The sequence below is a fragment of the Neolamprologus multifasciatus genome, chromosome 19, assembly GCF_963576455.1.
Source record: "Neolamprologus multifasciatus chromosome 19, fNeoMul1.2, whole genome shotgun sequence".
Taxonomy (NCBI): Eukaryota; Metazoa; Chordata; class Actinopteri; order Cichliformes; family Cichlidae; genus Neolamprologus; species Neolamprologus multifasciatus.
This window is the reverse complement of record NC_140457.1, coordinates 20,361,624-20,389,028: the sequence shown is the minus strand read 5'-3', so window position 1 is coordinate 20,389,028 and position 27,405 is coordinate 20,361,624. Positions and strand designations below refer to the sequence as shown.

General features: G+C 40.0%; 2 protein-coding genes and 1 long non-coding RNA gene across 4 annotated transcripts; 2 read left to right on the top strand and 1 right to left on the bottom strand.

Moving 5' to 3' along the window:
* The first annotated feature begins 499 nt into the window (after positions 1–499).
* On the top strand, positions 500–12,527 carry LOC146496524 (uncharacterized). Its single transcript, XR_014871050.1, has 2 exons — positions 500–1,261; positions 5,954–12,527. It is a non-coding gene; the product is annotated as an uncharacterized LOC146496524 (long non-coding RNA).
* arel1 (apoptosis resistant E3 ubiquitin protein ligase 1) lies at positions 11,080–23,729 on the bottom strand. The gene is made up of 22 exons (XM_085142512.1): positions 23,618–23,729; positions 22,690–22,918; positions 22,108–22,276; positions 20,030–20,250; positions 19,398–19,469; positions 18,898–19,124; positions 18,558–18,795; positions 18,297–18,466; positions 17,949–18,129; positions 17,620–17,864; positions 17,259–17,336; positions 17,015–17,156; positions 16,790–16,911; positions 16,041–16,116; positions 15,822–15,931; positions 15,551–15,730; positions 15,088–15,213; positions 14,459–14,588; positions 14,286–14,344; positions 14,118–14,207; positions 13,849–14,024; positions 11,080–13,288 (listed from the first exon to the last, which is right to left on the bottom strand). The coding sequence occupies exons 2-22, from the start codon at positions 22,835–22,837 to the stop codon at positions 13,186–13,188; spliced, it is 3,063 nt and encodes a 1,020-aa protein (XP_084998638.1). The 5' UTR covers positions 22,838–22,918; positions 23,618–23,729; the 3' UTR covers positions 11,080–13,185.
* On the top strand, positions 23,484–27,399 carry fcf1 (FCF1 rRNA-processing protein). 2 transcript variants are annotated; one of them, XM_085142518.1, is made up of 8 exons: positions 23,484–23,510; positions 24,097–24,161; positions 24,273–24,344; positions 24,434–24,582; positions 24,713–24,785; positions 24,884–24,971; positions 26,665–26,759; positions 26,900–27,399. In XM_085142518.1, exons 1-8 carry the CDS (start codon positions 23,499–23,501, stop codon positions 26,946–26,948), a joined length of 603 nt encoding a protein of 200 aa, XP_084998644.1. In that variant the 5' UTR covers positions 23,484–23,498; the 3' UTR covers positions 26,949–27,399. The 2 variants fall into 2 exon arrangements, with proteins under 2 accessions (XP_084998644.1, XP_084998645.1); XM_085142519.1 differs by lacking the exon at positions 23,484–23,510 and adding an exon at positions 23,649–23,761.
* The last annotated feature ends 6 nt before the right edge of the window (positions 27,400–27,405 follow it).

Sequence of the window (27,405 nt, the reverse complement as noted above, 5' to 3'; positions counted from 1 at the left end):
TAAATATCTACAGGACCTAACGATCAAATACTGTACACGATTGACAGTCAGGATGGAAATAAGTAAATAAGTACTTAGTATAAGCTGATGAATTTAGACAAAATGATTAAGCAGTGTTTACTTAAACCTTTATTTATAAGAGGAAAATTCACTGAGTGTGCCACGCTTGCTTCACAGTCACACCAGCTCAAGGTCATCCAAGAGAGTTAAATCTGTTTATTTGCTTACCTCAAATTAGTCTCCAGCAGGCCGCGCAGTCTAAACCAGCAATTAGATGAAACTTTCTGCTGCCAGGCTATTGCTTCTCTTATCAGGAAGAAAATGGTTTTGGAAGAACTTTTCAGATATTTTTAAAGTTATTTTAAAGCACTGCTTTAAAAGTCGTCAGACCTATAAAGGATATATAAAGAATCAGTTTAGAAACAATTTCCTACACACAGCTGCTCAAAAGAACTTGTGAGGAGGGGTTTGTTTTTTTTTTTGGGGGGGGGGGGGGGGGGGGCTCCTGAGTCACCAGGTTATGGTGACGAAAAGTGGATTTTGTGAAGCTATAGATACAAATCTCCAAATTCACCTGCCAACATAGCTGAAGGTCTTTCATCAAGATTTAATACATGTTAATCTTTATGAAACCCAGTAAAAGTGTAAAAGCTAGCAGTTTAAGAGGTGTTGGACAGAGCCTGACTAGCTGTTTGTTTCCAGTCTTACTGTAATGCTAAGCCAAGCTAACTCTCTGCCTGCTGTAGCTTCTCTCTATAGAGACAGATGATAAGTGCTTACCTGTTCATTTTTCCTCACCTGCGGGTTGAATAATATCAGATTGAGTTTCTGAAATAAAACTAGGACCCTTTTACTTAATAATGCTGCTGCTGATGTTACAGTAAACTTCATGGTTACTGTACACCACTGTTTCCAATGTGTTTACACGAATCTGCAGCTGTATCATGTCTATCAGCCTACTACATGTTCAGTCACAGTCTATCAAAGAATTATATCCTTAAATCCCAATTTAAAAACAGGATCTCCGCAGAGAGAGCTTTGATTTGTTTCGTGTGACTAATCTTAAGATGCAAGAAACCAGTAATATATAGCCCAGTGAAACGAGATCAAGGTTGCACTTTATCACTCCGTCATTAAGGAGCTCTTTGACTTTAGGATAACTAATGCAGTGTTGTTTCTGCACTCGCCCTGCAGTACCCAGGACGCCTTTCTCCACGGATTGTCTTGGCACGGTCCGGAAGAGTGTTTATCATAGGAAGAGGTAAGTTACTAAATGAATAAAAACAGGATGACAGCTGAGTAGAAAAATACACGGTGACACGGCAATTATGGAGAGCTGTTAACAAAATGATAAAGTCATAAAACTGTCCTTCAACTGTTTCTACTTAGCTGAAGATAAGATAACCCAAGAGGAATCAATCACAGGGCTTGTATATTAAGACTTGCATGATAGATCATGATATAAGTAAATGGTGCGTGGGATGTTTAGATGCATTTCAGAGCAATTTTTAAAAAAGGATTAAAATCATGCACGTCTTTTTGTTGTGTACCAGATTTTTATGTTTGGAAATTATGTAAGGCTCCAGAGGATTTTGGAATGGGCAAACTGGACAGGGGAAAGGAAGGGGGCAGTTTTTATTTACGAACAGCTCGGTCTCTATTTGCTGTTTTATAGATCGATTGTGACCAAGTCTCCCTCGTAAAATAAATGGAGGTACAAAAGACCTAGATGGCTCTGATGGTTGAATTCACATAACTTCTCCTACTGTTTCCCGACACCTTATTGTTTTTATGTCACCAGTTAATAGCATGTGATGAGACGTTTGGTAACTGTTGCCTGTGCTTCTAAACGCTCAACCAGCTGTCCACCATTTAGCTTAAATAATGATTTCATGTTTGCACAAAGAGTCAGATCTTCTTATTAGATCACCGCGTCATCTCTTATGATGATGGATAGTGTCATGAGGGGTCACCTTTTTTATTGCTGATCAGAGTCAGCGTGTGTGTGTGTGTGTGCCTGAGGCCAAACCACATCTGGAGACAACCTGTGGGCTGTTAATCACAAACCTAAACAGAATATAGCTCAATCTCCTTGTTTGAAACACCCAGAAACATCTTTGGTTGCATAACAGCCATTTATTGTGCCATTTTCATTCTTAGGAAAAAAATGGGACTGAAAATGGGAGGCTTTCATATTTATGCTGTAATAAATACAGAGCGTCTGTGGAGTTTGACTGAAAAGTGTTACACACACTGTATTTACTTGCAAGTTTATTTCCATGCAAAAACCTCCTCGGAGAAGTCTTTGGGCAAATTCTTTGTTGAGGTAATGTTTACTTTGCCACAAAAATGTTGCTGTTGCGTTCTCTAACGACCATAACAACATCACTGATGAATTCGGTGGATGGAAAATGTCTCAACCGCATTTTATGTACAATGTTGGACATCTGAAAAGTTTTTGCATGCCCTTGTGGAGACGCTGGCCCATACTGTGAGCGATTTTGAAATGACGACGGCCGTTCGCCTGGACTTTAAAAAAAAATTGGGGGATTCCATCCAGTCTGTGAATTATGTGAACTAACTGGCACGAAATGTAACGTCTTAACAGCCGGGCTGACTGGTGACAGTTTAATGGCTGAAGATATAATAAATATCCAGTATTTTGTGTATTTACTGGGTTTCACAGCTTGGACAATGTCAACAGTGGGCCTTTACCCAATATATTTTTTTCCTCATTGTCCAAATACGGCAACCAAACTACAAGCATGTCAGCATCTCTCTCGTCTGTCAGTCTAGCCAGAGGAGGATTATATATGCATGCACAGTACTGTGTAAAAGTCTTGAGTCACCGCTGATTTCTTTATAGTTTGCTTCCAAGGAGCCAGACTGTGTTGTTTAAGCGTTACACATTACAGACAAGTTATGAAAAAAAAAGTTTTAAATATTGTTTTTCTTTTTTTAAACCAGCAATCTGTCACAAAAGCACATCATTTGTTCCCATTTCTTTAACCAACTCTACAAAAAGTAGCAACAATATGAGCTTGACAGACATAAAATTATATTTTTGCATCAGGAAAAAGCTAGTAGTTGAAACCCTGACATACAGTATATCTGAATGGTTTTGGAGCGTATTCCTGAAAGTTTTTTGGGCCTGCCAGTTCTATTCAATTCAATTCAATTCAATTTTATTTATATAGCGCCAAATCACAACAAATGTCGCCTCAAGGCGCTTCATAGATACAGAGAAAAGCCCAACAATCATATGACCCCCTATGAGCAAGCACTTTGGCGACAGTGGGAAGGAAAAACTCCCTTTTAACAGGAAGAAACCTCCGGCAGAACCAGGCTCAGGGAGGGGCGGCCATCTGCTGCGACCGGTTGGGGTGAGAGAAGGAAGACAGGATAAAGACATGCTGTGGAAGAGAGACAGAGATTAATAACAGATACGATTCAATACAGAGAGGTCTGTTAATACATAGTGAGTGAGAAAGGTGACTGGAAAGGAAAAACTCAATGCATCATGGGAATCCCCCGGCAGCCTACATCTATTGCAGCATAACTAAGGGAGGATTCAGGGTCACCTGGTCCAGCCCTAACTATATGCTTTAGCAAAAAGGAAGGTTTTAAGCCTAATCTTAAAAGTAGAGATAGTGTCTGTCTCCTGAATCCAAACTGGAAGCTGGTTCCACAGAAGAGGGGCCTGAAAACTGAAGGCTCTCCCTCCCATTCTACTTTTAAATACTCTAGGAACAGTTCTATCTGCAGCAGATGATCGGTATCTGAAAGTCACATCCTAAAGAGGAAAAAATCCAGCAAAGACCTGACACAGGACCCGAGAGGTGCATCTGGACCTTCAATTAATCCATCCCCTGTTCACTGAAGCCTCATCGGAAATGTTTCAGTGGAAGGGTGGCTGTAAAAAAGCAATTTTTAAGGAAGCGAAAAAGACTGAGGTATGCCAAATTACACAACAACTGGACTAAAAATCAGTGGCAAATTTGAATGTGTACTTAAGAAATCAGGAGAGAGGTAGAACTCTCTCTCCACTGTTTTTCTACAGCCATCTGTAAAAAAAACAGTGGAGGCTCTGTCATGTTTTGAGGCTGTATTGCAACCAGTGTTGTCGGCGTCCTTGTCTAAACTGATGGAATTATGAACCTTGAAAAGTACGGTCAGATTTTGATAGACCAAGCAATGCCATCGGGGAAGTGTAGGATTGGCAACAGCTTCCATTTTTAACAATGATCCCAAATCACACTCCCAGTTCAGTCAAACCATACGTGCACAGAGAAACACACAACAAAAGTGCAGTTAATATTCTTATTTTATTACCATATTTACCTCCTTTCCTCTCTTGATTTCTCATCATTGGTTCCGGAACTTCTTTGACCGTTGAGCTCACCTGGCCCTTTCGCTTGCTCGTCTCACTCCTGCAGCTGAAATGAGTTTTGAGAATTATGAGAATTGTTCTTCTCAGTTAATGACTTATGGTCCAACCTTCTTTTCTATTTAAGAGTTGAGCACTCCATTTGTGTTCTTTCTCAAGTTTAGTTACCTTTAATGTAAAGTGAAATAAACCCAGATGCACTGTAAGATTATTGATGGCTGTTTCCTTTGTATTTTGGCCCAATGCCCGCAGTAAAAGTGTGTGAGCTTCCAGCCTCCTAATTTGCAGAAACATTATCAGTCATGGATTGGCCTTCCCAGATCCATGACCTGAACATTAATGATCAAGATGTGCGATCATTTTAACAGAGAACAGAACATAAGGCTAGCCAACATCCAAAGAAGAGCTTTGAATGTCCTTTAAGAAGCCTGAAGACCTATTTGTGAAGAGTATGAAAAACCTAAAGAAATGACAAGAAGCTTCAGGCTATGTTAAAGAATAAAACATGATCACACCAAATATTGACTTTCAAGTTCTTAAAATTGTAAAAATTCTGCTTTTGCTTTATATGCTGTATTTTCATATGTTTGCAAATGTTCCAATAAATTGCTCCACATATTTCTCATCTTCCTAGTGAAATATAAAGAATTGTATGTTTTTCTTTTGACTATTACTGTGCAGGCATTTCACAATACTGACCTCTTTTAGAGGATGCTTCTCTTTTTACAAATTGTTTTAAACCTATGTGTATAACTTGTCTAGCTTACAGAGTAAAACAAAGCTTAAAATATGATCTAGAGAACATTCAGAAAAGGAAAAACATTATTTTAACTCACACGTTTGAAAGGTATCGTTGAAAGTCCTCGTTTTAACATCTCTAATGTAATGAATATAGACGTGTGGTGAGCCTTAGTGGCAGTCCCTCTCTAACCTTGATAAATACACAGACAGTGTCTTGCGTAATTCATACTCAGAGCAAAACAAACACTTGATGCCATGTCTGTGACCTCTCTAATGTCCACGCTTATTTCTGGATGGCATTCTCATCATCCCATTGGGCGATGACAGCCTTAACGAGGAAGCGAGCCCTGCCACGACAGACTACAGTGCTATCCCAGAAAGGAGCCTGGATACATTACATCATATCGTGATAAGGCTTGCACATGAAAAGTGCCCTGCTACAGACTAGCGATCTGCCCAGGGTGAACAGCACCTCTCGCTCTGTGACAGCTGGGAGAGGCTCCAACCCTGCTGTTACCCTGAACTACATAAGCAGTAAAAAAAAACAAAAAACAGATGGAAAAGTGTAGATTATTCAGCAAGATTACAATCATCAGACTTCTATATGTAGTACTGACAGTCAAGAAGACCCATATGAATCTGCTATTCATGAGAACATAGCTGAAATGCAGTCACGAGGGAGAACATGAAGCCTCTTTTTCACAGGGTTTAGGAAGCAGCCTGCCATTATCTAAATGGCTGTACATGCTGGGGAAGTAGCAGCTGATAGGATGCCGTCAATCTTTCTGTCAGTCCAGGCCTCACCCTGTTCCTCTCTCTTTTCAGGGTGGTCCCAACTGTGTCGACCATCTCTTGTCGGTATGACTTGGCAGAGATCACCGCAGCAGGCAGGAACACACTTCCCCTCAATCAGCAGTTTCCAGCAGGTGTGCTGTACCTCTCCCTTTCTTTCATCTGCAGCAGTATGTAGAGTGTAATTCAGTCCCGGCCTGGGCCCTCCCAAACTGGCATCCCTAGGCTGAGCTGGATGTGTGCGAATAAAATGCTTTGGCTTGTTTTTGACATCTTGTTTTTGATGCTCCTGTCAAACTCTTTTTTTTTTTCTTCTGTCCTCTCAACAGTTTCATATTCACAGCACAGAAGAGAAGGTGATATCTGGCTCCGTGCTGTAAACACACTGTGAGCTGGATGCTGCTGATATGTACACAAAAAAAGATGGCACATGTGTTGGCCAGATGTGCTTACTATTGTTGTATTTGCTTTGCTGTGGTCAGTGAAATCCATTTAAAGCCTCTTTTTTTCTTACCGGAGAAAGTATGAATGTATTTATTACCCCCCTGAGTAAGAAAACCGTACCTCCGAGGATGACTAAAAGCTGTCAGAGTTCCACGTTGTAGTGATCTGGCCCAAGCCACAGACCGGCAGTGGAGTGCTTTTTACAAATAAGGAGCTCTAGGTTGTGCAGGGGAACTGTGAGTAAACCTTAAGCAGCTCTTTTTATTTTAATTTAATAAGGAAATAAAGCACTTGAATCCACTGTTACAGTTTATAAATCAAAATATATTAAAGGCACCTGTATTGTCATTTGGAAGCGAATTGCCAAATAAGCCAAGTTTGTTGTAACACACAGAGTAGAGGACAGTACAAAATATGATGACTGTGTTGAACATACTGAGCTTCCTAGGTGAATAATTACAGTGTTTGGGATCAGCCCAGTGGCCTGGAGCACTCTACTGACTTGGAGTGGATGTGGTTGGAAAGAGGACTAATGCCAGGCTTATTATTGGTCATTTTCTACTAGACCCTAATATTTCTATTTGCATAACTGTGGGAGTCAGAATTCATGACAGCTAGTTTGATCCTGACCTTGTGGCACAAAAACCAGAGTTATGCAGCTTTTTATCACGCCGGAAGAATTTGTTGTAAACAGTCCTGTTCTTCTTCATGGTTCAGAAACTGTATGAAGCATTTTACATGCGCGCAGTAAAAGGGACAATTTCATATGGGAAACTTTATGAGGATACGGACAGAGGTACTAAAAGAGCTGAGAGTCAGACTAGTGGCTCTGTAAAGCTGTATTGGAATTAAATATCCAACAGTGTTTGCAGTATACAGTGTTGTGCAAAAGTCTTGAGCCACCCCTCATTTCTTTATATCTCACTTCCAAGGTGTCAGACTGTCTTGTGACTTTGAAAGCGCTCTTCAGCAATATTATTTGCTGAAGTCTTTTCTGCTTTTTCATTCGTTTGAAGTCCAGTTTGTACCAAAACTTAATACTGGGCTATGAAACATTCAAGCATAAAGAAGGAACCTAACTCAAGGGATGAGTCAATGTTGTGTCTACATATAACAGACAACTTAGCAAAGAACCAATGTTAAATTGTATCTGTAGGCACTTACAAGAAGCCTATTGCAAAATCATCATTTGTCCTCATTCAAACAACAAGCTGATTCCCAAAGCCATAAAACTTGGCATAACTAAGCATGGTCTCAGTGGAAGTTTGGCTATCAAGAAGCCATTCTTAAGGAGGGGACATGGGGAGAAAAATTACACAAGAACTGGACTGAAAATCTGTGGTAAAATCAGAGTAATTAATCCATAACTTAAGTTTTTGGTTCAAAAATTCACCAATAGGTCCAAGAGGTCAGGAGAGAGGAACAACAGTGAGAGTGACAGACATCTCTAAAACACTGTGGGGGGTTTTGTCATGTGTTGGGCTGCATTTCAATCGCTGGGGTTGGGGATCTTCTCAATATTAATGGAATTATGAAAACAGAAAATTGCAGTGAGATTTTGATCCACCATGCAATACCATCTGGAAAGCATCTGAATGGCACCCGATTCATTTCTTTTTACATGACAAGAATCCCAAACACCCAACATCATCTTGACAGACAACAGAACAAAAGGCAGCCAACATCCAAAGAAGAGCAGTGAACGTCCTACAAGAAGCCTGGAGAACTATTTCTGAAGACCGCTTGACAAGAAAGCTGTCTAAGAGAGTTCAGGCTAAAGACTTTAGTACTATAGTATTACTCTAGAAAAGACATTATCATATTTTTTTGTTATTATAAATCCCCTAAAAATAGATTTTTTGATCTAGTGATAGCATTAGATGAGCTGTAGTAGATCTGCGTCAAATTCAGCAGCTGAAGAGAAATCAAACATCACTAACTTGGGGAAACCACAAATGCCTAAATGTACAGAGTAGTGCTGAGATATTTAAGTTTTCTGAGGGGGGTGCAGGACAAGTCTCAATCAGGAATCAGCTACTCTGCAATAGATATCTGTCCCACTGACAATGAGTCCAGCAGACACAAAAGAAAAGCCTAGTGTTATGGGGAAAAGTTGAGGAAAGTCACTAGGAGACAAATTGTACAAAACTGTCAAGATGTTTCAGTCTAGATTAAAATGGTCAGGTGACAGACTCAACTAGACCGTGACCCATGCTGTTAACTTGGCTAAGCTGCAATTCACAGCCTATTCACATACGCTATAGTGACAACTGTGCTAACAATAAGGGCGGAGCAGCATGGGGTATTTCTCAGACAGTTAGACAATCGACATTAGAGTCCCTGTTATTACAAAAGAAATATAACTACTGAAATGTTTCCCAACATATCAAATACAGTACAGCTGCACATCCCAGCAGGACAGCTAACCCCATGAATCAATAGGCACATTCCAGCATCATATATAATATAGACAGCCATCAGCTGGGGGACACTTAATCTCCGCGCTAGCAGTTTTTCAATACGCGTGCTTCTGCTTGTCTCTGACCTCAGCTGTACGCATGGACGTTTATATCACTTTCAAAACAAAGCACATGTCCTGTTCCCGACAGAGGAATGTATTCAAACAAGGCCCTTTCTCCTTTGTTAGGCCGCTTTTACGTGCTGTTCCAGGTAGACTTGCAGTCATCTCAGCCTAAGTGTTGAGAGCCATTTCTCATCACTTAAATAACAGAAGAATTGATAGGAGCAACAGAGAATCTGTGAAATATCAAGAGATCATGGGGGGAAAAAAATCTCTTTAATCAGCAGTAACATCTCATCCATACATTCCTGTGCCGCACTCAGTTGCCAGACCTTTGTCATCACTGTGATGTGCATTTCTTACAGCTGTTTTCTCCATAATACTCAACAACGTCAATAGCAGAACCACACTTCTAAGATGCTGATAGGCCAACTTCGGAAGGCACAGCTGAGGCAGAATTTCCCCCAAAAAGCCAAAACGGTCAAAGTCGCATTTGTGGTAAGCCATTGCGGATGGAGGGAGGCTCTTCTTTCATACTCTGCTTCTTCTAGAGGACCAGCATATGAAGAGAGCTGATGTTTGGGAGGGTTTGGACGCATTTGTAACATGAAATCACTAGATTGTGTACAGTAACGGTGAACTTCCTGGAGAGAACTGAAGTCCCGGCCTGCTGCTGTCCTTCAACAACACTGATTAAGATTGGAGTCTAAATTGGCCCAATCATCGCAGATGATAAATATCTGCAGCCAATCCAGTTGGCAGTTAATCAGCACCGTCCAATCAGGTAATGAGGACCTGCATGTTGGAATGGGAAGCAGACAACCCCCACGGCTGTTTAGCAGGGAAGAGAGCGCGCGGTCATGTTCTAAAGATGCATAAAGGCGTGCCACATTTGTGTTGTCTCCCTTGTGTGGATCCCTGTCTGCGGACAATTATCTTTGATCAGAGAAACCGACGGACATCTCCTCGGAGGCAGGGGGTGTCTGAAGTGGGAAATGAGTAAGTAAATTCTTTGGTCGAAGAGAACCACCCATAAATTGACTCCCCCCCCTCCAGGAACTTGGCAAACCCTAAACCTCCAAACCTACAGTTGGGTCTGGAGTTGTTTATGGAATAGTGCATGGAAAATTTGTCTGAGAAACATATTTTTTCTAGGGAATTTTTATCATCAGATTTAAATTTATTTTAAAAACACACAAAAACAACACTGTACTGTTGCTGCGCGATCTCCCACGGGTTCTGTAAGGAAAGAAGGCCTTTCCAACATGGTACATTATTCTTAGTTAGATGCCAGAGGACGACTTTCTGATTTGTGGTCCCTCTTTAGTGAGCATTCCTGGGGGAAATTTGAGAGAGACCATTATGCAAATCCACAGGTGCATGCCAAGACCAAATAACTGGACTTCTGCCTCCAAGTACTTCAAGATGCCTTCTCCCGGCTCCTGATAGTGTTCAGACCACAGTGCGTGGAGTCGCGCCAGGAATATGTGGGTATCATGCTGATGGCCACGGGACCTGCATAGCCACAGGCATTAAAGATGTTTTCTTAGTTGAGGGCTTATCAGACATCAACTGAGAAAACAAACAGGAGGGCAAGAGTGTATTTCTATCACATCCTGTGTTGCTGTGGCTGCCTCCATATGATGGAAGCCGCCCCATTATGCTTTCTGCATTTAGGAATCATCATACAAATTTGAATTTACCCCTCCAAGTTAAACTTTATTTTGTATTTGCAAGCATGAAGGAGAGAATGAGAAATGCTCATAAATGGAGGGATTCCCTCTGTGTGGAAGACTTAAAGTATAGAGGGTTAGCTGAAGACAGGAAAGCTCCCTCATCACTGCAGCCAACCTGTCTGTGGGAATTATAGAAGATGCAGCACGCATCTGCATGCATCTGTCACTCATGGTGAGCTCATGTCACATGTAGAGCCAGTGCCCTCTTGTGTCTAAAACATGCATTCATCTGGCCAAGAAAGTCTTATTCTCAAGCACTACACCTATTCCAGCTTTCTAAATGAACGTCACTTTAGTTTACAGGGTGTTTTAGGGTCAGATCAAGGTCAATTTTCAAACCAGCACATGTGAGGCACCAAACCATAGACTGGGTTTTTGGGTGGAAATATGGGTGTGTAATAACACGTCTTCAGATAAGATAAATACAATACACAGAGGTTGAAATAAGATGACAAGAATTTATTCCTTCATTTTTATTCCCATAAACAAAGTAGCTCCATCCAGAGAATCTCAAACATTCATCAGCAGCAGAGGCTCATTAATAACCCCAAAACAAACAAAAACAAAACAAAGAAGTAAAAGGAAAGAATTACCCTCCCCTCCCCGGACCCCACCCCATCTTCAACTTCATAGGCAAATAGTTCACAACATCTAAATCGCTAAAAATCACACTCAGGCCATCTAATCCAAAAAGCATCTAAACGGAAAACAGAGTAGTAAATGATCGTGAAGAGCAAAACACTAAACAACATAAAATTACAGGACAGAACTCAGTTATACTTGTTTACACTGATCAAGTCATACAAGTAATGCTTACGCTTTGTGCTGGATAAATATGATGTCAGCTTTTGGTACTGGTGCTGAAGGTCAGGTCAACATTGCACAACCCAAACAAACACGAGCGCCTAAACCCTCAAACTTCTTTAACACTGTAAGATCAGCTAAAGCTCTGACATTCGATTGGCACTGAGGAGCCAATGCAAATAAATCCAACACCTACTGTCAAAATGGGATTTCTTTGCCATTTACTAAGTTCAATCTCTTGAGTCAAATTTGACTGCTTACGGGGCAAAACTAATCAAAACACTACTAAGAAGAATCATTACCTATTAACATTTTCTGTTTGCTATGAGTAAACATCACTTTTCCTAAATGCTCTACAAGCTGTCAGCAGACTTCTCCAAATTGGCCAATGACCATGTAAACTCAAAAGGAAGTGCTAATAAATAAGAAAAAAACTTCATAAAACAAACAAAAAAATAAACAAGGAAACACTTCTGTTGGCTCAGGATATCGACAAAACTAACAGCAATAAAAATAAATATAGTTTTACAACAATATAACAAAGAAACAGGGCATATTGTTCAAAGATGCTTTGCTTAGCTTACAGGATGATGGAGCATATGGCTAAAGGTTGTACAGTCAGGGCTGGAAGGAGGCAACTATGAACAAACCGTATGCACGTTTGCCATGCATGTGCATGAAAACATACACACCTGTGTCAGAGGATGCATAGGTGGCAAATGAGATTCTGAGGTAAACCCATGAAAGGCTGTGAATGAGTCAGTCAAAAGCATTATATAACAAAATGTTTGTTATACAAGGGCTCAGCCCTCCAACACCCAAACAGCTTTCACATCCACAGTAACCTCTGCATGTAATAAGAGAAAAATCATAACATGACTACTACCTACTATTGTTGAGTATGTTTCTCTCACCTACGCACCTCCCGGGATACAATCAAGAGGCAAAGGGCATGAATAAGGCGGGTTTATAAAACATAAAACCAAAGATTAAGGGTCAACAGAATTTACTTTCAAGACACAATAAGTTAAAATGTATATAGAAACAATATCACTTGGCTCCTTTTAAAACCACTTCTGCTCAGATAGAAACAAAAACAAAACCAACTTGTAGAAATTATATTAAATCTCAACCCATCAAACGTGCAACAGTAAAGTAAATCCCTTCTCCTTAAATATTAAATCAAAAAGTAACAAGATGAAAACATTTGTATACGCGCTAGTATGTACAAATTAAAGAGTGATGTTATAATATTTACATACACACATCAGTCCCTGATCGATTAAGGCCAAAGTGCTGTAGATGCACATGTCACCCACGTCACATGTAGGCTGCTGTTGCACTTAAGTGTTCCTCAGTTTGCAAAATGCCAAAGAAGCAGTTATACAGTTATACTCAAGGCTTTTGCTCTAGTAGTATTCGTCTCTCAAGCATATAAAACTAAGCAAACTTTAGCATCAGGAAATAAAAATTGTCCAACACCCTTTTTCAGCAGTTGGAATTTTGTCATTTTTTTCCTTTTTTCTTTATATAAAAGTGGAATATTTTATATACAGTAGCACTAGAGTTCATACAAGATTCACCACAGTCTCCTGGGACTTCCTGAAACGCTCGCTCATCTTGAGAGAGGGTATTTATTAGAGAGGGTGAGAGTGCCAACAAGTCCACCCGTTAAATGTGAACGAATGCAGGAAACCAGGGCAGTGGAGCAGTGCTGGTCTCTTGTATGTGTGAAACCACAGTGCCAGTTGATGGAAGAGTCAGAGCATGCCAAAACCCTCACTGCCCTCGCTGATGGCCAGCTTCAGCATCTTGTGCAGCTCCTCGTAGGAGTCGTAGGTAGGGAGGCACAGCTGGTTAAAACTAGACAGACACAGAGAGTCAGCATGTGGTTGAACTATTGTTGATTTGAAAAGGAGAACAGGCTGATATTACATTATTTCTTATGTATAGAGAAACAAAATCAAATTAAAAGACCAAAAACGGAAATGATTTTAAGCATTTCCAGACATGATATAGCAAAACACACCATCACAGAGCTCTATTGTTTCCAACAACTATTAAAAATATATCAGTGAGCCATGGTGTTGTAGTGGGGGATTTTTTTTTCACTCTCTCACACAGTTTATTTTGACTCAGTCCCATGTATGCCATCCTGTTGCTGCCATTAAAAAACTCATTAGTATGTATAAATAAGCTACTGAAACTATTCCACAGAAATGTGCTATTTTCTCCCGTTTGAATAACATTTTTTTTGTACAATTAAAGCTTTTTACTGTATGTGTGATCTGGTCTTAAAGATTTATATCATCAGTGAGAAGACTGTTGGTTTTAGACATGATGCAGGATTTGGCAGCAGTCAGAAAAACACATAGCAGCACTGTTGAGGCATGTTTTTTCTCAGTATGTGTGCTCCTACTCACCAGGTGTGTGCAGTGGGCAAAGTGCTATGTGTGGGGGCAGCGATGATCTGGAACGAGGGGCAAAGAGTGTTGAACCCGCCGTGGGGTAGCTGAGAGGAGCCGGTGGTGAACTGCAGAAGACGAGCCAGTTCTTCCTGCGTGAAGCTAGACACCACCGCCCAGAACCACTTCATCACCTGAGGGAAGGAAAAAAGAAAAGCAAACAAGATCAGACATTTCCACCAGCTGCTAGGGAAGAAGGCAAGATAAGAAAAGCGTCCGTGACGTACCTTCTCTCGGAAGTGCCATGATCCACCAACAATCACAGCGTGGGCCTTGAAGTCCTGCACGTTTATGTCACCAGTGCCACACATCAGCAGCTAGAAGCACAAAAATCCATAAATATCCGGTGTTGTTTAAAATGTCAGCAGGACTTAATTACAATACGTCGCACATACCTCCAACTCGTTCTCATCAAATATGGCTAGCAGGTTTTCTGGAACCAGTTCATTCAAACCTGCAATTGATCAGGAAAAATGCACCAATTATGTGCACATTACCAGAGATCTCAAATTAAAGGAACTGGCAAGAAAAATACAAATGCAGCTGTGTGCTAGCTTCATTTCCTTACCTTTAAGGAAATGTTCCACCTCATCTCTTACCTGACTGGCCAGTCTATACTGGGCCAGCAGGTTAAGATAATGCATCTTGTTTTCATTGGTCACAGCAATTTGAGCTCCACCAGATATAAGCTCCACCACCTGGAAGAGAGGACGACGGGGTGAAAATGACATTTAAGGTATGTTGAAAACTGGCAAGTAACAGCAAGAACCAGAGGAAAGAATTAGTACATAGAAGACCAGAAACCCTGTTGAAAATGTCACATTACTTCTCAGCTAATTTATAAATATTTGGGCAATTCATTTTAATGTTAAAGAAACAATTTGATGAAGTAACGTCGTTATTTAATTAAAAATCTGCGAGTCTGAGCTCGGTTTCATCACAGATTTATGCAGCTATTTGGTTGATATTTTACAAGTGAACAACAAAGTTTATAAAGGATGCCAAACTCTACTCGTCCATCCTTTTATATAAACTCACCACTCTCTCTTTTAAGAAAAATTGAGGCTCTAGCCAAACAAGCAATATGGTTTCTTTTGTTTGGTTTACTGCTTCGATCTCCTGGGATCTCCTACATCAGTGCTTAAAGAAAAAATTAAAAAAAATAAGGGGAGGTTCCTTTCCAAAGTGTTGCCTCACCTTCTCCAGCTGTCCCGACTTGCTATACTTCTCCTCGGCAAACACCAGGTCCATTTCACTCACGTCATTGTTTAGGATGAAGCACACTTTAGTTTTGTAGAACTCCTGGTCATCCGTCTCAAAGTACTGCATGTGGAAAATCAAACGAAAACCCGGGAAAAAAAGAATTACGTTTTTAAATAAACACGGTACTTCATCTTCTAGCAGGGAAGGATAAAAAGATGACTGGGTGGACTGGAGTTCTCAACTTTGAAAGCGAAGTTATTTGGATAAACAGCCAAACACATTGGGTAGTTTTCTGTTAAATAAATAATGCCAAGAAAGAAATGAGGTTTCTTGGCTTTGTCAGGAATGTTTAAGTGATGAGATAGAACAGTTGACACTAGAGGATAAACAATAGAGATGTGACCTTCCAACTTCCGAGCAAAGTGTCTCTTTAATTGGAATGCACTGCGTTCCATACCTTGTAGTTCATTCTCAGGCCAATGATTTGGGCCAAGAAGGAACGTGTAAAGCGAGCTCGAACCAGCTGTTTGTAGGCTCCACCCAGAGCAGACTCATACAGACATTTCCCTACAACGCGACCCGCAAACTCATACATCTTTAGGCGCAAGTGGGGTGGCCTCTCTGGATTTGGGTGTACCTGGAAAATGAAGACGAATACTCTCTGTGAGTTTCAAAACTAAATGTTGATGGTGTATACAGAATATACAAAGGGTTGAAAACAAACTCACAAGGCCCTGGTTGTTGTCACTGAAGCGGGTGAACAATTGATTCGATGTGTCAAAGAGGGTCTTGCAAATCAGTTCAAACCACTCCCTGCGTGGACCGCCCCAGTCCAGAGCTGCAGAGGAAAGATTTTAACGCACCTTAAATCCTTTTCGGATTTTAAGTGAAGTGCTTGAGGCAAAATGTCAGTACTCCAATAGGCCTCGTGTTGATTGTGCGTTTACCTTCCTCGTCCTGAAACACGACCTCAAAGTTTTTACTCCAGTCAGACACTGAGAAGTTCCTTGTGGCCTTCAATGACTGAACAAAGAACAAAAACGACAATTGAAACAGTCTATATAATCATAATGGTCACGTCACTGTTATGATTACACCTGTGGTCTTAAAACATAGCTTATAATAAAAAAATAAAAAAATCTGATTAGAGTAAATAGAACATCCTAAATGTAAAGCAAAAAACACTTGGAAACTGAAATCTCAGAGGACTGACGTGTGTGCGTGTGTGTGTGTGTGTGTGTGTGTGTGTGTGTCTCATACTCAGATGGTGAAATCATGCCTCAGATTAACACGCGCCATTTGGTTAATGCAAAATCCTGTAACTCCTGCCAAGTTCAACTCTTATACAGTAATATATCAGACATACATGCGTACTACACACACACAGACAAAAGGGAGCACTGTCTCACCGTGTTTGGCATTTAAAAAAAAAAAAATTTTGGAAAAAGGTCAGAGTGACATGTGAGCTGATAATTTAAAAAGGCTTTCCTCTAAACCTTTTTTTTTTTAAAAAATCAGAAAACATTGGTAATAAATGTTTTAGTTAATAAACCTCAGACTTTAATGCTTAAAGTCATTCTGGTGCACTGTTTTGGAGAAATAAATTACGTACCACACATTACACACTGGATTAGACAAATTATGTCTATTCTTCTGCTTTTCCACTAGAAAGAATAACATACGCTGTAAGACTTACTGAATCCAGAATGGCGTGTCGGCTGACTTTTAGGCAGGTCTTGGTGCGAGGTCTCTTGGAATGGATGTGCCTGAGTTCACGCTGAAAGAAATTCACCTTGTCTTGGAACGTTTCAGAGCCGCCTAAAAACAACATTATTATTAAATTACTACTACAGTTTTCCAAAGAGACGGTATTTGCTAAGTGCAGATCGTGCAAAAGTAACGGCGTTCCACTCAAACAAACCAATATTCTTGTGCAGGAAGCGAATGAAGGTGGCAGCCATGATGTTCCTATCTTTGCAGCTTAGCTCCACAGGAGGCTGTATCCCATCATCTACTACTAGAGTTAGGTACTTGTGAACTGGGTCAGGACCATAATAGGTAAACTAAAGAAAATAATTCAATTAAACATTAACCACGTATAAAACAAAGCGATCTAAAAAATATATACCGATTCTCCAGGATTGTCTAACATTAGTTCTGCTTACCTTTGTTCCTGGACATACTCGAAATGTGAAAAGGCGCCATGGAATAATTTTCAGGTAGAATTCCTTCACGGATAATTGCTGTTTGAAAAAACTCAGGTTCAATGCCCTCATATTTTCATACCGGCAGTTTTAAAATCTCTGAATTTAAAACAAATAAATAAATTGGAAGAGACAATAAGCATACAAGAACAACTGAAGTGTTTCAATTATTACTTCATAAAATATAATCCAGGTATTAAAGCTTTTGTGTAAATGGGTCTGTATATGTATGTATGAATGTGGGCACTGATCTAGAGGACAGGGACAGTAAAGGTGATTCTGGTTCCAATACCTAACCATTATATTGCCACCGGTCACTTACCTTTGGCGATATGTAACAGTAGACCTTTTTTGGTTTCTTGACCTTCTCAGGTTGTCCCTCCACAGGAGAGTCATGTTCATCCTCCTCTTCTCCCATGGAGGGCCTCCTCTGGGGAGCCAACAAAGAGGAGGCTGGTAACTGCCACGATGAACTGCTGTAGTTCCCACTACTGTAAAGGTATGCCTCAAAGTAGATGCTTATGCCAGGAGTGGATACATTCTTCTCCACGCAGGCCTTTTCATTCTCTGCAATGTGCAATGCAAAGAGGAGCATTAGGCTATGAAAACAGTAGCCAATACATTTCTCTTCAGCATGTACAAGCTGCTCACCACTGAGAACAATTATGTCAAATTCCCCATTGCTGAGCGGCTGATCCTTGTAGGAGATGCGAGCCCTGAAACAACCAGTCTTCTTCAGGGTCAGTCTCAGCAGAACCTGGCACTGCTGCTTGTTGACTGAAACAGATTTGCTGTAGAGGCCCTCCAGACTGTCATCATCTGCTGTGCCTAGCTGAAAGAGCAGAAAGACTACAAATGAATCCAAGCTTAGTTCTAAAGCTAATGGTTGTGCAATTGTGCAACTTAAGAATAAAAACTAATCCTAGGTTTTATACTCGTCATCATCAAGAAAATAATCTCAGTTTAATGGGTAAAAGAACAGGAGTTTCACTCGCTTACAGAGTGCACATGGACACTGTAGTTTGCTTCATCTGTCAGAGATGTGGAGTTACTAGTAGGGTTTCCATACTCGTCTCTGGGCTCAATTTGTAAAGTGTGCCGCTGTCCGTTTGTTAGCACCAGGGTGGAGAAATGGTAGGCTATCTTGGTTTTGGATGGAACAACTGTACCTGAAGTGAAAAAGAGAACAGAAATATAGTCATCCAAAATAAAGACTTTGTTTTGACATGTAAACTGCATGAAAACATTTTATGTATCTACCTGGCTGGAATATCTTGTAATAAGGGCTATAGGCCACATTCAGTCCACCCAGCTTGACTGCAACCTCATAACGTCCAGCCTTGCGTACTGTAAAAGCCACTTTGACTACATTGGACTCTGGGTCTTGCAGGACTTCCTGTGTGACAGGGATGTCCAGGGCCAGTTCAATGTGGGTAATGTTGACCCTCAGCCCCACAGGCCGATGTGCTGGGAAAGGCTGACCATTCTTATAGAACAGCTGAAAAGACAAAAATAGAAAAATAAAAGTGTTATTTAATACTGAAATGAGATTTTATTATCATCTCTTTTCCCTTTCTCAACATCTAGAATCTAGTGTCACCTGGACTCTGAAACTCATAGTCTGTCCCACTTCCTGTGGTTCCTTCCAGTCCCACGACACTTTGCAGGAACGTGGGTCCAGGTAGTTTCCCCGGACATAGTCGTAGATGCTACGATCACCGCGTCGCCCTGGATCCTCATTCTGCAGGAAGCTGACCACCCTTGCCGCAAGCTCACAGAGGAACTTGATGGTAAAGACAAACGCTATGATGGAAACAGTAATTCCACCTGCCGCAAGAAGGAAAGAAGCACAAGAGTTGGAACTCATGTTTGCAAAAAAACATTTCAGTATTAAAATAACTAAAGTTTATGCAACGTTTCATCACCAACTATTTAAAAAAAAAACAAAAAAACAAACAAAACAAAACAAAACAAAAAAACAACAACACAGCAGCACCAACTAAAGCCAAAGTGTGAGCAGGAATAAAAATCAGTCACATACAAGTAAACACCAACCGTATCAGCCCAGCCTCTTACACTACCAGATAATGTGGTACTCACCAATCACGTAAAACATGAGGTCCCTTATCAAGAAGCACAGTGCCACACTACAGCCAAATATGAGAGCTCCCGCTGAGAAGACAGTAACACAATGCACTAATGATTACTTCAATTGTAGAAACTACTCACTTCCTCTTCCTGTCTGCAGAGTCCGTGTCAATGCTTGCACTTTCCTTTATCTCTAGCACATAGTTTTCTTATTATGTAAATTCGGGCAGGTCTTCCATACCACTAAATTTATTTTTAAATCAAATGCAAAGAAAGGGTGTGACAAAAATGTCCAGCTTTGTCCTTTAGTATGAAAAACCACACCCTGTTAAACAACAGGAAAGCTGGTAAGGTAGAGACAACATTCATGTTTTATTTGACATTTTCCACAGTATGTGTAAAGAGACTTGGGAACAGACAGAAAAACAAAGAGTTGTTTTGTTGTCAAACAGATGAAGTAACACATAACTTCTCCATTAGAGAATTTGAGCTACTTTCAAATGATCTATGCTTCTTTGAGTAACATTTGTGAAAACCCCTGAAAAGACTTGTATCTGAATGCCTGTTGATACTTTGCAGCTGGGGAACGCAACCACAACTAACATTCTTTAAAGGCAACAATAAAAACGTGATCAGGGTCTCACCAAATGACCACTTCTCATTCAGACGTCTCTCAGCGAGGCTGTGCACCAGCCGGATCTCGTAGTCCTGGTCACGACTCCCCCTGGAGGTCTGGAGGATCTTGATGCCTGTAGACAACTTTATGTAGTCTTCGTAGTAGTAGCCCCAGGCAGCCAAAGAAAGCTGCAGCTGACTGTCAAACTGAGAGAGATCATCCAAATTCATACAACCCAAGGTCTTCAGTCTGCAGTGTAAAACAAAAAGTGAAAGTATGTCAAGCAGGTAATAGAAATGAATCTAGCATTAAGCAACCGCCTTTCTTTTAGGCTTCGGGACTGAAACCTAACTTTAACTCAAGGTCTGTTAAACAAGAATGCAGTTCCAACCACACACAACCTGTCCGGCATGCTTAACAAAATCTGATTTAAGTACAATTCAGGACAGGAGCCTCAATCTTATCTCCTAAACTACTCCAGTATTGCAAAAGCTACATCGCATGACATGTTCCAACAAGCCTTTTTCAAAATAAATAAAATAAAATGAAGGAAAAAAAAAAAAAATTCCTGTGGTGTACATGGGGGAGGAAAATACTGGATGAGCAAAGATAGACACAGCAAAAGATTATTAGAATTATAATAACTCCATTGTCCAGATTAATGGAAAATCACCTTTGGTTCACCAAGTCACAAGTCAATAATAAATTAATATACTGATAATTATCAGCGCACATTAATAAATATACAACAGAAAACTTCAGAAAAAACATCACAGCATCACTAATTGCATTTGGCACAAATGATCCCTCATACACCATTTTACTAGCTAGAGGCATCCTATAAAATCTTCCTGACAACATTAGCTCAAAATCAGATCAGCAACAATGGACTGGATAAATACAGTGTATTAATAAATACAAAGAAGACCTTTAATCCTCTAAAACAAATGTTCATACTGTCTCTGTGTCAGCTGACACCGAGATCATGCAGGGAAAAGGGATAGCTCAGAGTGGTGGCCCCATGACCGGAAGGTCGGGGGTTCGATTCCCCTGAACAGCTACCCTGAGGTACCCCTGAGCAAGGTACCGTCCCTCCACACTGCTCCCCGGGTGCCCAATGGCTGCCCACTGCTTCACTGAGTGAATGGGTTAAATGTAGAGAGGAATTTCCCCACGGGCATCAATAAAGTACACTTTCTAGTTACGCTTTCACAGCATGGGCAAAAATAAGAGATTAGTATAAAAATATTATGTGAATAACTAAAATCAAATCAACTGTAAGACTGCCTTTTCTATCCTTTGTTAATCAGCATGCACGATGCTGTCTCAGTTTAATATGTACATACTGACAATAATTGTACAACTAATACTAAAAGCAACTTTAAATCCCCACTTACACTATATTTTGATTTAAAAAAAATTAATAATTAACTTTGGCTTTTTCAGTTCTTTACTGAACCAAAAGCACAGAAAAAAAATGATGTGGGCAATGAAGGCTTACATAAAAGCCAACAGCAGTGGAGGCAGCTATAGTGTTGCAGCCATGACCTTCAGAAATGTGACACTGTATCCCACTAAAAATGTCAGGAATCTTCCTAACAAACAGTATTTTCCATGTTTCCGAAACAAAGCTGACCTCTAGAAACATAACAGTTTACTCAAAAAAGAATCCCAGCACACTTGTCATTGTTTTGATAGCGCAATAACTAATACTAATCATAGCTGGTTCTGTTTGAATCAGAATAAAGCACCCAACACATATACAGAAACATCTGCATTACTGCAGGGTCTCACAAATGCAGTCTCTAAAGAATGCTTTTTACTGCAGTGACCCTCCGAAACACTGCAGCCTACACAGCTCAGTGTCAGCAGACTCAGCTAGCTGTGAATGGAGAGGGTGCCCTCAAGTGGACATAAATAAACCTAGTGTGTGTTAACCAACATGAAACAACTTAACCAAGCGTTTAAAAAAAATAAACAAAATCTTAGAAATCACCTGGAATAATCTATATTTATGACAAGGCAAAAAGTAATTGATTACATCAAAGGGTTGCTGCTCATACCAGATTAGTAGAAATGTTCAAGTTAAGACTTTTCATTGCTTACGTATGATAATAGTGCTCCAGGTTCTGGGAGCAAAGCCACTCCTGGAAGGCAAAGTCTCGGAGCAGCTGGATGTGAGCCTCTGCAATCTCCCTCCAGCGCTGCTGTTCCTTCACCACCTCTTCCAAACGACTAAGAACACTCAGACTCAGTTCCTCAAGTGTGTGTACATCTGGATGGCACATGAACAGCATATAAAATCTCCAATACTCATACTTGCCAGTAAATCCACATCAGTATAATGACCCGAAATGTCTAGATCCTCATTAAAACCTACTATAATGAAAGCTTAAGCCTGTGCTGTTTGTATGTGCATGCCACTGGCATCAATTAGTCTGAATGTTTACTGATCAAAACAAAAATATCATCAGAGTCAAACCTAGAGGTAATGCAATCTCTCTGAAATAAACCCATAGTAGATCCAGTTGAAAGTGATACTTTTGCCTCTGTTATTTCTGCAAAAACTCAGAAAGTCGTCTCACACATATCACTAACATCAGCTTGCTCTTTAAAAGAAAAAGAAATCAGCTAAATGTCTATATTGTTTTGGTCAGGTAGTATTGAAGCCAACGGTGATCCACTGACCTTCAAATAAGTTTCTGTATTGAGAGAGGTTATGTCCTTTGAGCCATTCCTCGATCTGACTCTCTTTTCCTTTCTTCCAGCGCACTTCCCAGAAAAAGATCCACGACAGTGAGCAGAAGAGGAAGGTCAGGAAGAAACGGCGGTCCATCAGACCATCTTTCAGCCTTCACTCAGACTTCTCCGTGCTCAAACGTACAGTTGCCAAACACCACCGAGTTATTCAAATCTCCTACAACAGAGGAAAAACGAGTTTAGCCAGATGGGATTTTAAAGAAAAAGTTGCTCAAATAAGCAGTAGATGGAAACACCAAGGAGCCCGGCTGTAGACTGTTCTGTCAACAAAGCATGAATGTCTATGTCCAGAATAATACGAAATCCGTGGCATTGAAATATGTATGAAAAACGAGGCTCTGACAAACCTCCTTTTAGTAAGGACAAACAGGGTCAAAGATATGCAAGTCAAATCCAATGAGAGACCAAAAGTGCAGCTACTGATTATGACAGATATTGATAACCATTCTGGTCTCGCTAGCTCAGCTGCCAGCACGTTTTCACACTATCTGCTAGCTAAAGAAATAACATATTCAAACAGAAAGCTTAACTAAAATTTATTGGGAAGGTCAAAAGCCTCGGAAAATAAAATGGTTAACTGCAACATCATTAATTCTCTCTGGTCTGTTGACACAGTGGGGAGGCTACCCTTAACAACTGCTACAGTAGCACTCCGACCAGACAACACAACGCTAACAGCTAGCAGAGTTAGCCCTGAATGTCAGCGTCCTTTCAGAAATCTCGTCGCCTGCCCCAAAATGGTTATTAAGGTGCATATCGTCACAGGTGCCTTTTGCAAAACCACGACTACACAAAACAAAACTGAACAAATGCAATATTGTAATATAGCCAAACTATTATTAAACACTGCAGTTACCTTCGTCTGCGAGGCGCTAGCGTAGCCACCGGAAAATGCGCAGAACGGGCGTCGATTTTTGATTACGTCTGCGCATTGCTAACACGAGGGTAGCAAGTCGTACTTGTAGTCGGTCTGTTGGTTCAGTCACTGAAATTTGAAATGGTACGTAGTTTCTCACTGTATCAGAGTAACATCACCGACTTAACAATTGTTGTTAGATAACTTCTTCTCTTTTTTCAACTTGAAGGTTAGAGAGTTTTGGCAGATTTACCGTTAAGCTAACATGCTAATGCTAATGCAATGTTTCCACATCAGATCTTTAGTCGCGACGTTTTAAAGGTTAAACAGTGAACGGAATTTTTTTTAAACAAGCGTTAACGTTTCAAAAGGTTTTGAGTAGGTTTTGTCACTCTATTTAGAAAAATTCGATATTAAAACAGTTGCAGTTTCTGCTGTTATGTGTTGGTTGTGATGAATTTTGGGCTTCATCAATGCAGGGGAAGCAGAAAACGAAGAGATATGCAGCAATGAAAAGAATGATCAGTCTCAAGGACCAAAGAATGTAAGTTTCGGCAGTGCTTTCTGCGTCTCTGCTTTATTTAGAGCCATGTGATTTATTGCTTAACCCACTTCCCACGTAAAATGCTGCCACAACTCATCGTTTGTTTTGTAGAAAAGAGACAGACAGAGCCAAAGCAAAAGAGAAAAAGAAGAAAGACCCTTCGCAGCTGAAGGAGAGAGAAGTGTAAGTTAGCCACGCAACAGAAATACGCATTGGATCGTTAAAAAGTGTTTGATCATAAATTTGGTTTAATTTCTTTGATTTTTGTGCAGGACTAAGTACCCATCGTGCCTCTTTTTTCAATACAACACTCAGCTTGGCCCACCATACCACATTCTGGTTGACACAAACTTTATAAACTTCTCCATCAAGGCCAAACTGGACATTGTTCAGTCTATGATGGACTGCCTTTATGCCAAATGTAAGTATTAGTGCTCAGTGGGAATTTTTATTAAAACAATAAAGTTGCTGTATGTCACTTGTTATCTATCAGCATCCAATAAAACAGAAAGTTTATATTAATTTTTTTTAATAAATTCCATCCCATCCAGGTATACCATATATTACAGACTGTGTAATGGCTGAGATTGAAAAGCTTGGAATGAAGTACAGAGTTGCGCTCAGGTAAAGGCTGCTTGATGTAAATAAGTGTTTCAAACTTGAATGCATTTAAAGTTATGTTTGTTATTGAAACAGTCTTCACCTCGTTTATTTTTTTGTAGGATAGCAAAAGATCCAAGATTTGAGCGTCTGCCTTGCACACACAAGGGAACTTATGCCGATGACTGTTTAGTCCAACGAGTAACACAGGTAATATATGCAATTAAGTGTCAGTGTTAATTTGTTTGCACCAGCTGTTTGCTTGTCAGCAGACACAAGAGCTGAACAGTAAGATAACACAATTAGGTAGCCTTGAAAATTGACCACAGAAAATAAAGAAACTACGTAACCAACTCCAAAACTCTTTAGAGTGGAGTCTTTGCAGCTATTCCCTAAACAAAGGAATTAGGTAAAGGATGTAGAGAAAAGGTCTGCTGCAGTCTGCTGTTTACCTCAGCTGGTGTCCATGTGCATTTACTGTGGAGAACGCTATAAAATATTGTGAAAGGAATCTGATATGAGTATATGAGCTCACTTCTGTCTGATGACAGTGACACTGATGGTTTTAAGTGCTGCCGTTTTTGCCGCTGTTAGTGGTGTTAGTAAGACTTTCTTTGAAGTGGAACAAACATTGTTGGACTTAGAAACTTACTGAATTAACTTTCATAAAATGTGACAATGTAATAAAACTGTTCAACAGATGGAAAATTGATTTTTTAGGACACTTTAGCTTAACAGTAGCTGGAATAATGTTAGCTTATAATCAGCTGCTGTTGTTTAGCCAGCTCATTGTCAGCTTTCCGGAAATGGCAATGTCAGATATCTAATCTCTATCTTTCTGATCTGCTGATAGTAAGAAACTTTGACAATATTGGGAATAAATGAGTATGATTATGCTTGAGTTGATGTGGAAGAGGATGAGGTTTTATTCAGTTGCCAGATGTCCAGGTTGTGTCGTCTCTTTCTTTCACGTTTGCATTTCGTTGAGGAGGACGCCCCTTCTCAGATGATAAAACATAGGTATGATGCTGCATCTCTTAAGTCTGACTTTGCAGACACCGATTACAGATTTGATGAGGCGAGTGGTTACCCTGTACTCAGGCTGAAATTAAACAGAGTAGTTCCAATAGCGAGAACCCAGCTGAAGCGATTAGTGTTTTGCTGTGTGCTACATGTGAGAAAGGACACTTTCAGACAAAGTTAAAGCCAGATTTTTCTCAAGATTGTCCAGGTCTCATGTGCAAAAATCACCTCAGAGTCTCAGTTTCCAGAACAGCTGATTGTAGTTAGATCAGTTAATTCTGTGTTATCACTCTGAGTTCAGGTTGTGATATGTTCCGAGTATATTATATTAGTGATATGTGGTATTTAAACAAACAACAAAAAAAAAACAGGCTGATCAAATTAATTGGAAAACAGGAAGGAAAAAAAGTCCATGAATTGCATTTTATTTTGTGTGTTCCACTCTTTTATTATTTACTCTTGATTTGAATTTTCCTTTATGGATACCTTGATATCAAAGCTCATGTATTCAGAATCTTTGTCATTATACAAAAGTAAAAGTGCAACTAAATTATATGCAAAGAAGGCAATCTTATTAAACATTTTCTGAGGTACAAAACATACAAGCTAAAAATTTTGGTAAATAAACAGGATAAAATATATATGTATGTGTGTGTTTGTAGAAGGACTCAAATAAGCAGTTCAGGTTTATTAAAGAAAACCAGTCAGTAAGAAGAGGAGTGTGATAGAGTTAAAAGTTTACACTAATCCTGCTTTCTGGAACAGTTCTCTGATAAAAGGCAAATTGCCAAATAGTAACTGTGATGTGTATAAATGTCCATCTTCTAACGCTGGCTATGTTGCTAAGGGGAGATGTAATTATGTAAAAATATTTCTGCAGCACAAGTGTTACATCCTGGCCACTGTTGACCGAGATCTGAAGAGAAGGGTCAGGAAGATCCCTGGAGTGCCCATCATGTACATCTCAAACCACAGGTAGCAGGGTTCTGCATTTTAATTAAAATATATGGCAGCTTTGATTGTAGCTATTTTATTTTCCAAGTGTTTTTCAAATATAAAATGAAAATAATGTTATTGCTAACTTTGAAATCAATTTGTTCTGATTCTAAAAACAGGTATAACATTGAGCGGATGCCTGATGACTACGGTGCTCCAAGATTTTAATGTATCTACAGCTGACCAAGAAGTGTAAATAGACTGAAGTTTCTTGTTGATTATTCCTTTCATTTGTATTAAAAAATATTGAGGATTGAGGCTTATTTTGTTTTCTCTGGATACTCCAGCTTCCTCGTACAGTCCAGAGACACGTAGATGTTAGGTTAATATAACAAACACATTAACTGGGGATTGTGGTTTGACAGTACGGGTGAGTTTGAGTGTGAATGATTGTGATGATCACCCCCTGTGATAAGCTGGTGACCTGTCTGGCGTGTATCCTTCCTCTCACCCAGTGTCAGCTGGATTAGATAAGCCTTGAATGGATGGAAGTTTCATTTAGTGAGGATGGGGTGTATTTGATCACATTTCAAACTGCAAAATAATTTAATTGAGTGATTTGTTCTTGAAACATTTTGTTACAATTTTTTTTTCATTGAATAAACGTGTTATTGAAATATCTTCT

Bases quoted from the DNA above. Each gene is read 5' to 3' on its own strand.
- arel1 (XM_085142512.1), bottom strand. From the start codon at position 22,837: ATGGACCGCCGTTTCTTCCTGACCTTCCTCTTCTGCTCACTGTCGTGG. The intron at 18,130-18,296 runs GTAAGCGAGTGA...CTGCTCTTTCAG, and splicing joins ACAGTGTCCATGTGCACTCT to CTAGGCACAGCAGATGATGA. The intron at 16,117-16,789 runs GTAAGTCTTACA...TTCTTTGTTCAG, and splicing joins GACACGCCATTCTGGATTCA to TCATTGAAGGCCACAAGGAA.
- fcf1 (XM_085142518.1), top strand. The intron at 24,583-24,712 runs GTAAGTATTAGT...CATCCCATCCAG, and splicing joins GGACTGCCTTTATGCCAAAT to GTATACCATATATTACAGAC. The intron at 24,972-26,664 runs GTAATATATGCA...ATATTTCTGCAG, and splicing joins TAGTCCAACGAGTAACACAG to CACAAGTGTTACATCCTGGC.